Below are 13,905 nucleotides of genomic sequence, written 5' to 3' on the forward strand. Positions count from 1 at the left end.
ACACGATATGGACCCGAATAATTGTGGTAGTAACTTTTTACTTTTTCCATCATTTTTAAAATTTGAAGACGTAACCTCTACTAATGCGCATATTCTTAGAATATGCGCATATTCTTAGAATATGCGCATATTCTTAGAATATGCGCATACTCCCAGAACACGCACATTCGATGCAAGCATCCACACATATATCTATATATTTTTTTCACGAATCTTGACATCTTAGGAAAACCAATATGTCCTCTTCAACCGATCCAGTGTTCTCTAGGCCAAAGTGGCCTATGTCGTCGTGGTTCATACGACATAGCTGCCACCTTGCCCCCTTCGGCACCACCCAACGCAAATCAGATCTATTACAATTAACACACCTGTATAACTTGTTATCCTTGATAACATAATTTTCGTTTATTTCTTTTAATCTAAGTCAGATGAAAGTATCTCTCGAATCCGGCATAATTCACTATCGCCTAACTGCAGGGTGTGAAGCCAATCGTCACCTTCCCTAACGAATAAACAACTTCGTTGCCAAATCCCCTTAAAGCTGTCGTTACGTTGTTGTGTTGTAGGCCCAAATGTGTTAATTCTGAATTTGCCAAAAGAGAAACCTCACTGCCGAAATCTACAAAAGCTTTCACTGGAACCCCGCTAATAAAAACTTCTTTATAGAACTTTAAGTTCAGAGTAGACGTGGATATGCACATCGTCTTTTGAGAATTGGTAGCCTTACTATCACGTTACTCGTCGGGTTTCATAAAACAACTGTCTATTTTATGGCCTACTTTGTTGCACCGAGTACATTGAATAAGTGGTTTCGGGCACATTCGAAATGGGTGACCTGATCCCTTACAATTAAAACAAAATATACTCTATCTATAAATATAATATATTTTATCTTGAAACCAACAGCTCCATTACCATTGCTGCCGCTAGTTATATTGAACCCTACGTTTGGCCTATTCCTAAAATTGAAACGTTCAGGGATGATTGTCTCCTTATTACTCATTAGGAATTCTAATAACTGTTCAGGTTCTGTGCACCGTAACGCCAAAGCATTCGACTTGGTAGTTTTGTCACTCAACCCGTGTATCAGACAATCTACCGCGCGTTTGCCGATATTGCACTGGTTCAACATTGCCAATTTCTCGTAAAAGTACACTACGATTGGTTCCTGGAACATACTTTTGCGCTTTAGCATGTACTCCAAGGACTGGCCATAGTTTTGCTCAAATGGGAATGCACTACACAACTTTTGTTGCTATTCCACCCACGTATACATTATGGTGTCTAGACTATCATACCACGATTTAGCCAGTCCCTGCCGTTTCTGGCAACGCGAAATGAATTGTAGTTCTTTCGTCCCAACCGTAGACGGTGGCGCACTCATTCACCTTTTTTTTTACCAAACATCTACTCGCTGTCCTTTCGATGACGGGTCAACATCTGGAAGTATATTCTTAGGATTGGGGTTATTAGAGTGACTGGGTGCGCCTGCCGGCGTCGGCTGGGGCTTTATTGAGTTTAGTATGTCTATAGCATCCTTGGACGTGAATGTAGGACTATCTATCCGTTTAGACCGATGCGCGGTATTAATTCCTTCGTCATGTGCATCTGTATGCGGACGTTTCATCCCATGATTGACGTCATTTCTGTCTGGTAGTCTACTACGTTCACGGTCACGTTGAAGTTGATCTTAAAGAAACTGCAGCCATGCTCGCTCTCGCGCTTACAATTGTTCTCGCTCCTGTATACTCGAACTATTCCTAGTTCTACTTTGTTGGCGACTTACACTGCGATTACGGTGGTAGAGAGTGGAACTAGGACTACGTCTTCTATTTCTGCTTCGCGTCTTACTGTGACGATGAGAACAGCTTGATTTACGTCTACGACTTCTACTTCGCGTCTTACTGCGTTGACGATGACAATAGCTTGGAATACACGTCTACGGCTTCTGGTTCAGGTTTTGCTGCGGTGACGACGCGAACGGCTTGGACTACGTCTACGACTTGTACTACGTATCTTACTTGAGTCATTGCAATTAGAGTGAAGTCCACCCTCGGTATGCACATCACGGTCGGTGCGCCTTTCACGTGACTGCTCGGATGTCTGGATCTCGAGAGTTGTAAGGCTCCGTCGCCTCTGAGCTTCAGATTCATCACGTTGTTGCATATCTTGGTAAACAATTACCGCTCCAACGGTAAAAACAAACTATTCAACGCCACGTGGACTAGCTAAGTTCCGTATACTTTCGCCGCCAACCTTCGAATGCCCAATTTCTGCATTGCGAAATGCACTACTGTCCTCTCATCCCAGCCGTAAACCTCCGCGCACTGATTTACCTTTTTTTTTAGCCACATGTCTATGCGTTGGCTTTTCAGAGACGGATTAAATTCCGGAAGAATATTTGTGTAATCCAAATTTTTATTTACTGATGGTGCGCTTTGATTTAACGGCTGCGATGGGAGAGCATCTTTAATAGTTTTAATTAGTTCGACAACCTTCTCCTGCTCTCTTCTCGAAGCCAGCTCGCGATCAAGCAAGCAGCGACTGCGGCTGCGGCTTTCACCGCGGCTGCGGCTGCGTCTAGCACGTTAACGGCTCCTCCTGGGAGTCTCCAGATTAAGGACTCCGTCTCCTCCGTCCATTTCCTAGAACTCGTAAAATAAAATTGTAACCATTAATGACTAACCAACATTTGAATTTTAAAGAATCTAATTTTACTGTTTTTGATGATAACTCGAAAACGGTGCTTCCGGGGCACGTAATTATCCGCCAGATTCTACCATCCAGATAATAAATCCGAAGAACAATCCGGAGTGTTCGGTCGTCCGATATCCGGACAGCATGCCCTAGGTGCATCTAGAGAAAATAGACAATATGTTTGACCCCTTTCATCAACCTCCGTAACCTCAACCTGGTATCATCACATGTGCTGTTCATATAGGATCTATTATTGTTACTAAAGAACACCCAAAACCTGCTAGGGGATGGATAATAAGGCTATGATAACATTTTATTCACAAAAACGTAAAAGTTAAAAATATTTGTGTAAAAATCTCGTAAACTATGCATGTGACCTTACAAACGACATTTCGAGTAATCCCTTATAACCCTCAATACCAGCAAGTTCTACTTTATGACAATAAATTACATTTAAGTAGTTCTACTTTATGATAATAATTACAATGACTCTTAATGATATTAGGCCAAACAAAATAATTACATTTTATAATTTAGTATCTAAATAAAGATTCAATTACTGAAACCAGATTGACCGGACCATATTACATATGTACATACATACATATATGATGAGGTGGGCAGAGCCACAAGTAATCAAAGACAGCTTGCAGCCACTGTTGATACGAAATCCTAAGATACCATACATAACCACCATATTATGTGGCCTATAAGAAAAAAAATGTAAAAACAACACATAAATTATCTTGTAAACTACTTACATGTCTGGTCGCAATAACAACGAAATTTTTGTTACCGCTGTATTAATTAGTATTAATCTTTACCAAACATAATAACCCTTTACAACAAAACTTCACTATTATTTCCTTTTATATATTTTTTTTTATTTTTTAAATGTAGGTATGTACGTAGCATTGGATTAATTAGGTCATTCTATGAAGTTGAACATATCAAGAGTAATACATTCATTTTTGTTTATTTTCTGTAATCCGTACGTAATGTTTAGAATGTGGGTAACTCTTCGAAATAAAGACAGGTTAAATAACTATAGGTAACTACTATTTGAAATAAAAGTTGACTATGCGTAATTGAAACAATTAGAGTCTCACTAATAATTAAAGAATAATTATAATTCAAACAACACTTTTCTACAGTTAAACTTACAAACTATCCAGCTTGAAAAGTGGTCACGCGTGGCAACAAAACATTCCAAAAACGTAGGTACTTACCACTTCTGATATGTAGAAAAAAAATACGGTAGAACAGTAATCACACTTATTTATTCTGGTATCAAGAAAATAACACTTAACTTGGTAAACACATCCGATGTCGTCAAGGTCCCCAACGCAAGAGAGCGTGTATCAATCCGTCCGATTTCACAACCCCATTCTTGTGTTGCCATCTATAGAAAAATGTCTTACAACTGTCAACGAACTATTCAGCCTAACAGATGCAAGCGCCGGTAGTGGTATTTTTGAACCTACACAGCTGTAGATGATCGTACATACTTTTGGGTTTAAGGTCCCACTGGGATCCAGCTTGGCATCGGCAGCATCGGGATCTGCCACATCTTCTCTAGAGAAGATTACCAGTTTCTCAAACACGTTGAATGGTGTAAATTGGTCGAGCTTTCTCGTCTTTATAAAGGGAATAACTACTCTGAACTCTGTGCACCACCGTTAAATTGTTTTTTCTGTATTTTGATTACATAAGAGAGAATTACGCAAAGGACCGTGAAAAATGGAAAGAGGAAGGGGAGGCCTTTGCCCAGCAGTGGGGTGTTGTAGGATAAATTAGATTAGAATAAATAATTGGCAACACCACGGACACAACCCCTTAATTAAACCAGGTCACAAAGTTTGTAGAAATCCCAGGAGGTATTTGAGCTTCTTAAAGGAGCTGGTTGGCTTACATAGTCAACAAAAGCACACATAATGGACCACTTGCGTTTATGCGGAAAACTGAGCCCATTAAAGTAACATTAGTTATGGGACATTTGTCTATACATGTTGTGCCGACCCCACCTAGAGAGGGATAAAGGCAGGAGGATGATGATGATATAGTGGGAAGTTTGCCCACTTCACAATAGTGGTCCATACGCGAGGATACGCGGAACGTGTGCTTACGTGTAAAGTTTTGCGGAAACGAACTCATTTAGCTTAACCATAACAGACCATGGTAAAGGTGATAAGACCTACCCTGAGGATAGCCCTGTGTAACCTATAGGTTTGAAGGTGAACCAATGATCTTCATTTTCACTACTTATTCTTATCGTCAACATTGATTCGACTCCGTTTATAGTTCTGTCAATGTTGCGGGCTACCATTAGACCGGGAATTTAGATAATTCGAAGTATTGAATTATCAAAACCTCTGTGGAAATGCGCCCTTCGATCGTCGGGCAAGTTTTGCCCATTTTCTTCGTGATACATGTATACTTTAGGGGATTTTGATTGTGGAATGAGTTGTAATCTTTTAAATAGTGTCAGCAGTAAAGAAGTAACACTAACCAGTTTGTGTGATTTTGGTTTAAAAGTACGTAGGTACATCACTTTTATCTCCAGGCCGTGCTGCCAGGCTAGCCCGAAACATTCCTAATGACCAGTCTTAATATGATTCCTCTTACCTTTATTTGTTAGGGGTGGAAATATTATCATAATTGAATTTGTAAGATGAACCAACAATGGTTTTGATTAGGGGCGTAGTGTGGTGGACAAAATGTGTTTGTAGCGGGCAGCAGTGGTGGTTTTGACCGGTTATTTATGAGTTTTGAGAGTAAAATCATAACAAAAATATTTTATTATCGCCACCTTACACTATATATACGTGTACCATCTTTATATGTATTTATTACTAGAAATTCGTAAAAACATGTATCATTTTACACAATAAAACCGAAAAAATAAATCAAGTTATACCACTTGACACAAATTCGTTATAGTTTATCGTTTGTGTCAATTGATATAAGTTACGTTTCTTTACTTTTTAAAGAAAATAAATAGAATTTTGCCTTTCTACAACTTCATAAAATAAACTTTCTTCCAAGACATTTTGTTTTTTGTACAATAAGACTGTAAAATTATTAATTGAAATATGATATATCAACGATGACTTTTGTATAGTTATGTGTGTAAAAAGGTATATGTAGACTTGTATCAATTTACACAGTATAAAAGTTGGTGTCAACTGATACATGTAATTTATTTTGATCCTCTACTATTTCTGTTTAGGTTCTAAACATAACTAAATATTAGAAAAGAAACCTTCCATCATCACCTATCGACACATCTAACTTCTGATCCATTATTCCTTATAAGTCACGAGCTAGAATAGTTTTAACTTTAAACTCGATTTTCTCAAAACTTCAATTTTGGACTTGTATTACTTTTCACCGACGGTACAGAATTTATCTTGAACCTGGTACACGACCCAATTGAGAATGTCGTGAGGAGGAAGTTACGATCGCGGTCGGCGCCTCATACACCTACAATAATATTGCACAATATATCTGCATGCACAATATTATTGAACGTTTAGGGATAGCATTGAAACATTGCACAAAAGATTGAGCGAGCTTAATTTTTATTGGGCAATATTATTTTCTTGCACTGTGTAGGCTTAAAATTGCGCAATATTTTTCATTTTAGTTTTCGGAGCGATCGCGATCGGTCAGTCACGGTATTATTTTTGCCGCCAAAACTTCGTCGTCAGACATGTTGCTCGCACGAAAATATTGTTCAGACTGGTTTGTCAATTTTATTGAGAGAATTTATTGAACGTTTGGAACGAAAGGGGTTATTCAATATTATTGCACAATTAAAGGATTGTACAACATTATTGTAGGTGTATGGGGCGCTTTATGAAGTCACGGGTTGGCCACCCCTGCTAGAAATGAAATAAGTAACTAGGTAAGTGTTATGTCATCGAGATGACAAACGCATGGTTCAACCATAACAAGGCATTAGACGCACGTGCGTTCTGGTATTAGATCACAATTATGTCACCTATTGTGTAGGCAATGAGGTACTTTCCGTTACGTTCACCAAAAACAATATAGCTCTGTTCAGTTCAAACGTGATAATTACATATTTTTGCATTACCCGGATAATTTATTTATTTTTTTATTTTATTTACATACGTAATTACATAATTATTCCAAAATACAATTTAATGACAGACGCATACCTAAAAATAACTGTTGCTTGATATTTGGATCACATTATGTATAGAATTGAGGAGGAGGAGCTCAGTGGCGTAGCGGTTAATGCGCTCGGTCTGCGATTGTTGAAGTTAAGCGACTTTCGCAAAGGCCGGTCATAGGATGGGTGACCACAAAAAAAAAGTTTTCATCTCGAGCTCCTCCGTGCTTCGGAAGGCACGTTAAGCCGTTGGTCCCGGCTGCATTAGCAGTCGTTAATAACCACCAATCCGCACTGGGCCCGCGTGGTGGTTTAAGGCCCGATCTCCATCCATAGGGAGGCCCGTGCCCCAGCAGTGGGGACGTTAATGGGCTGGCGATGATGCGATGATGTTGCTTCTCTTTATTTTGATCAGAATAATAATGGGTGGAAGATGTACAGTCATGAGCAATATACTTTAGGACTCTGTCGCACTAACATATTTGACATTTGGTGAGACTTACAGTTCAATTTGTCAAAAAAGTTAATGTGACATGGTACCAAAGTGTATACATATTAATGCTCGTGACCGTACTTGTGCGTGGGTGGAGTAAAAAGGGTCATATTATGGTGACAAGGTATTAGCCTATCGCCCTTAACAATTGTTCATCATGTTATAATATAGGTAATGCATAGATCGTAGATACGAGGGGATATGGAACAAACTCCACATGCTGCTCCACTGCGGGTTGGTGGAGCTGTTTTACGGCTAAGAGCCGGGACCAACAGCTTAACGTGCCCTCCGAAGCACGGAATCGTCTTACTTTTTCAGACAATCAGGTAATTCAAGCCTGGAATGTCCTTGCCAAAGGACAGTCTCACAAAGTGAATTTCGACGATTTCGACAATGTCCCCTTCGGGAATCGAACCCGGACCTCCAGATTGTGAGCCGAACGCTCTAACCACTAGACAATAACTAAGTAGGTACACTGTGTACAGAGGAAGTACTTTATGCACGATGATAAGCAGTTATCGGTAATTAGGTACAAACAATACTCATTTTGCAAACACTTTTACTAAAGCATAAACCTTTTAACGGTGATGTTGGCTCGTAAACAGCGTAACGTTATTGTTTAAGTTAGCGGTGCTTAAACTATTTACCTACACTTATATAAATACTACTTATTATAAACAAATCCCAAGTTCGAATCCCGGTGGGGACATATCACAGAATATTACTTTGTGATCCCCAAAATTACAAGCTGATCATCTGATTGTCCGAAAGAAAGATGATCCGTGTTTCGGAAGGCACGTTAAGCCGTTGGTCCCGGTTACTACTTACTGATGTAAGTTAACAGTCGTTACATGAGCCATGTCAGGGGCCTTTGGCGGCTCAATAGTAACACTGACACCAGGGTTGATGGGGTTGGTAATCCACCTCGCAAGCCACACGATAGAAGAAGATCATTATTTATTTATAAAAATTAAACTAATGACTGGGTTGATGAGGTTGGTAATCCACCTCACAACCCACACGATAGAAGAAGATAAAAATTAAATAAATACATACATCATCATCTCCCTAGCATTATCCCGTTTGTAACACGGTCCGCTTACCTAACCTGAAGATTTGACAGATCTGATCTTTTACAGAAGCGACTGCCTGTCTGACCTTCCAACCCGCGAAGGGAAAACCATACCAACCCAATACAGGTACTGTGTGGGCCTTAGTTGCCTGAATTAAATAAATAAATAAATAAATTTGATCAAGGGGCTTAAAAAGGCCACAAAGAATCAATCTAAAAAGCGTTATTGCAATTTGACATTTGCCCATATTTCAAGTATCTTAATGCACCTCCTAATTTTATTTTAAGTTATAGCCGTCATTTTCTTGTCCGCCGAAAAGGAAAGGGACGGATGATTGTCAACAAGTTAATCTTAAAACGAATGAATAACCCGCGCGAATAAAATAGGCATCTCGCTGGTATGCAATACGTTTGACATGCTGTCTACTTAACTCTGTCGGGTTATTGGCCGATGTAGAGTTTTTAGACGGTTGTTTTAGATTTCTGCTTAAAATTGACGTGTGTTCCATAAATTTTATGCATGTCGATTACCCGTCCCTTTCTTTTTCAGCGGATAAGAAAATGACAGATATAACTTAAAATAGAATTAGATGGCGTCTGCAAGAATTAGCACCAATGTCAAGAAATGTCAAATAGCAATGTTGCTTTTTTAGATGAATTGCTTCGATGTGGCCTTTTTCCCACCCAGGAATCCGTAATCCCCCATACCTTGGAGCCCTCGAAGAGCAGCGCGACGAAGAACAGCACGATCCAGGTGAGCGCGAAGGACCAGCGCGAGCTGATGGTGAGCCCCGGGAACAGGAACTCGCCCAGGTCGTACCCGAACCACATCCACATGTGCATCTTGCTGGGCGTCTACCACCTGACCGGAAGAGAATACAGTCAGTAGATACCAGGTTAGAACCAAGTACGAGAGGGGGCGGTATTTTAGACTGGCCTGCAGTGTCTTTGCAACCATTTAAAATATTTTTATTCGTAATTTTAATTTATATGTTGATGTTGAGTAGTAGTTGATGGTAGAGCTGGCAGAGGATGACCGAGAAGGACTTACATTGACCAAATCGGAGATGTCCTTAGAAAAGGTTTAATACGATCTACTCTGAACCGGCGTGCGTGTATGAAGCGATTGATGAATGTGGAGGAAGCAAGAGAAGTGTGTCAGGATCGAAGCAAATGGAATTCTATAGTCTCTGCTTACACCGGTGGGAAATAGGCGTGAGTTTATGTATGTAATTTATAAGTGGCTCCGATTCCTGCAGACACCTCCTAATTTTACTTTAAGCTATATTTGTCATTTTCTTATTCGCCGAAAAGGAAAGGGACGGATGATTGACAGCTCTTAATTTAAGAAGAATGAGTAAATGAATGAATAACCCGGGCGAATCAAAAAGGTATCTCGCTAGTATGCAAACCTTTTGACGTGAGCTGTCACCATTATTCCGTCGGGTTATTGGCCAATGTAAAATTTTTAGACGGTTGTTTTAGATTTGTGCTTAAAATTGACGTGTGTTCCAAAAATTTTATTCCAATTTTGTTCCACTACCATTCGAAAAAAGAAATGTCCTTGTCCTCAGTTTATGTCGTCTAGAGGAATGTCCTCTCACATTGAGTTTAGCGTGACGTCACATAGCCTATAACCACCGAGGCTCTTTAGTCGGCTCGGCCAGCAATCAAGACGCTTGTTAACCTCATTTGTTAAATTCTAACAGTAGGTTTAGAAGTTAGGTTGGAACAGATGTGCATACACACATACATTATACGTACACACATAGTGGTCAATCACATAACCCTCCTTTTTGCTTCGCGGTCGGGTAAAAATGGGGGTAAGGGGGAGCGCGCGCGAACTTACGCGGTAAGCCGACACACGGTGAGAATGAGATTTTTGTCTGAAATATGCGGATTCGAGTGTGACCTATATACGCACTTCTTCTTCTTCTATCGTGTGGGTTGTGAGGTGGAGTACCACGCACTTACTTATATCATAAGCCCACGACTATATCCCAATTGGGGTAATCAGAAATTAAAATCATTTATTCAACGTAATTATCATGGATAAACTTGTTGAAGATCAATGTAACATTTTTGAATTTAAGTAATTTCGCAAGGTGTTATGGCTGAGGAGAAGAAATGACAAGAAACTGCAACAGCAACACATCTTTTAAAAACCAATGAGGGTATAATTTACAAGTTATTTAATAACTAGAGGAACACATTCAATACCATACATTTTTATCATTTAGGTAGTCATTAATATAATAATAAGCTTTTTTACATAAAGTAAGCTTCACATGAGCTTTAAATTTATTTTCTGACAAAAAAATACTATCTGGTATTTTACTGTAAAAACGTATACATAACCCCAATCATAATCAGAGGTATATCCATCGCAAGATAAAGTAATTACTCACATCACACCTCACTGAACTTTCTGTAACTTTTTCCTTCTTACTTATATCAAGGTGTAATAGGTATATTAGTTATGCAAGCATGAATATTAATAATATGCTGGATAAACTAAATATTAAACAGTATGCAGAAAACAGGGCTTCTTATGTATGGACAGTTGGTAGTGATAACATATGTAAATCGTATGCTTGTTAGCAATGACACAAGTCACTAGGTGCTATGTGGGACTTAGGTTCAAAGCTAGAATTTCAATATAAATATTGTTCAAGTTGGAATTTCTATTCAGGCCTATTGTCTTCAATTTTATACCGGGATAGAGCCCCCTCAGTACTTCCTATTTGGAAAAGGAACTTCTATGTTGAGCTGAGAATAAATAATGCATTCATCTGGATAATTTTTTTTTGTTATTCTTGAATTATTTACAGGCACATTGTCTGAAAAACTAAGATAATTCCGTGCTTCTGAAGGCACGTTAAGTCGTTAGTCTCAGCTATCAAAACACCACCACAGAGGAGCAGCATGGTGGAGTATGCTCCATACTCCCGTAGCCAGCAGTGAGATGTGGAATAGCTGGTTATATTTAATGTTTACAGACATTAACTTAAAACAAAACAAAAATCATGAAAACTATGTACAAAACAAACACCTAATACAATTACCTATTCAAACAACCCCACATAAGTAACCTCTTGGCATAAAATAATACTACCTTTTGGCCAAAAAATCCCCATCAACTATTTAGAAATAGATTCATTCATTTCAGATAGCTCATATAAAACAAATATCATTCTGAACCATCCCATTATTATTGTATATGTTTCAAACACAATGTCATATTAGCTCAACAATGGCCAATATATATATTTTTGGCAACTCAAACACTGGCTATGATTAGGCTCAAAGTGTGCATCATAATTTCAACAAAGGGAATTACTATTCTGTGTTTTGAAATTCTTCACATAATATCCTAATATAAATGTTTAGAAATACCACAACTATTTGTACTTATACCTACAGGTATGTAGCATAATATGCTCCATACCCCCTCCGGTTGATTGAGGGGAGGCCTGTGCCCAGCAGTGGGACGTATATAGGCAGTTTATGACCTATAGGTTTGTACTAGTAAAAGGTCATTATTATTATTTTAGAACAATAGCCAGTTTAGAAGGGTAAGTGAAAGAGTAGGAGAAAAAGTAACCATGATAAAGACTAAAGAGAACTGGAGAGGAAATATTATTGGCCACCTGATACGACGCGAGTCGTTTATAAAAAACTTCATAGAAGCAAAAATTGAAGGAAAGAGAGGAATAGAATAGAATAGAAAAAGTTTATTATAAAAGGATGCCACACACAAAAAAAGACAACAACATCATATCAAATTTCCACTAAAACAATTACAAAAAAGCAAGACGGATGTTTGTCGAAATGACCATAAGGTGGTGGTGGACGTCCTGAGATAAAAGGGCCTCACTCAGCACAAGTCGCGGCGTGAACCACGACGCTGATATTATGTGGACCCTGTTGGGTGACGCACGAACATCGTATTTCATAAACATGTGTTAATGGTGTATATATTCAAATTCAATTCCAAAATATACATTATAATATATACCAAATTATTTTAATAGAAAGAGGAAGGGGTAGACCTAGGAGAACATTTATGAAACAAATAAAAGAGAAGGCGCAGGTCGTGTCGTATCAGGAGGTGAAGAATTTTGCAGGAAGAAGAGAGGACTGGCGATTACTCCACCGACAAGAGCGCAGCTTAAATAAAGTGAGAGAGAAAGACAGCCAGTTTATTACATGACAATGGTGCCGATTCCTGCAAACACCTAATTTTATTTTAAGTTACACCTGCCATTTTCTTATGCACCAAAAAAGAAAAGGATGGATGATTGACAATTATTAATTTTAGAATGAATGAGTGAATTAATTAATAAACCGGGCGAATAACTTACGGACCTCACTGATATGCAACCCGTTAGACGTGCGCTATCAACTTAATTTTTTCGGGTTGGCTAACGTATTATTTTTAAAGGGTTGTTAAAATTTGCCTAGCCGCCCTCTTCCTTTTCAGTGGATAAGAAAATAATGGGTATAACTTAAAATCAACTACACAAACACATCTATTACAAACACATGTGGAGATTGACTGGGCAAAATAATGTGGAGGCTGACATCCCCACACGGAAATGGCGGTGGATTGGCCATGTCCTTAGAAGACCTGTGGATCACCCGTCCCGACGAACTCTGACCTGGTGTGCACGTGAAAAACGCAAAAGGGATGGCCCAAAGAGACCTGGCGACATTTGGTTGACCTACAGTTAAAAACTCTCGGCATGTCATGGGAGCAAGCTACAGAGGCTTCGTAAGATCGCGGGGAGTGGAAATCTGTTATTCGCGCCCTACATCTCAACAGGGGATAAAAGGATTAGAAGAAGAAGAGATAACTTAAAATTCAGATGGTGTGTAGTGAAATCAGCACCAATCTCGCAATAATCTAAAAAATTACAATAATAAGATATGTATTCATAAACTTATGCCCATTTTCCTTATGAAAAAAAGCTCAAAGGACATAGAGCATAAACCAATCCTAACCATCCAATTAAGTTTGGTGGATGGAAGTTTATCAAATTTAATAAGGAATTAAAATTGATGTTATATAAACTTAATAATTATACAAACATGTAATTGATTATATTTCTAAACAGTTATTGTTGGTATTACTAAATAAATAAAAATAATAATTTTATCTGTTTACATAAAGAAATTATATTAACTATTCAAGGAAATAATACTATAAGTAGTTTACCAATATTATGATTTCTGTGCCATAAGTACTATAATAAAGTTCACATAAACTTTTTCACATGACACACCTATTTTAATTGAAAGTATATTTAAGAATAATCTATTTAGCTATTTCTAAATAAGTTTTCTAAATTAATGATACATATATACCAACTGGTATAATAAAATAAAATAATAATAATGTAATAACTATTCTTATAGAAATGTTATGCTTAATTTTATTATTTTCGAGAAAAACTGATTAAATATATTAATGTGTAAGTGGGTACTTAAATTATTTATTTATTA

General features: G+C 38.2%; 1 protein-coding gene across 2 annotated transcripts in view; it reads right to left on the minus strand.

The window, feature by feature from the left end:
- The window catches only part of LOC126382234 (uncharacterized), a 39,117-nt gene that overhangs the window by 24,716 nt on the left and 496 nt on the right, over positions 1-13,905 (minus strand). For both annotated transcript variants that reach the window (XM_050032037.1, XM_050032036.1), the window contains exon 2: positions 9,109-9,262. In XM_050032037.1, the coding sequence (XP_049887994.1) occupies positions 9,109-9,243 (135 nt within the window). In that variant the 5' untranslated portion in view covers positions 9,244-9,262. The remainder of the gene's footprint in view (positions 1-9,108; positions 9,263-13,905) is intronic.

Source organism: Pectinophora gossypiella, chromosome 3 (genome assembly GCF_024362695.1).
Source record: "Pectinophora gossypiella chromosome 3, ilPecGoss1.1, whole genome shotgun sequence".
Lineage (NCBI taxonomy): Eukaryota > Metazoa > Arthropoda > Insecta > Lepidoptera > Gelechiidae > Pectinophora > Pectinophora gossypiella.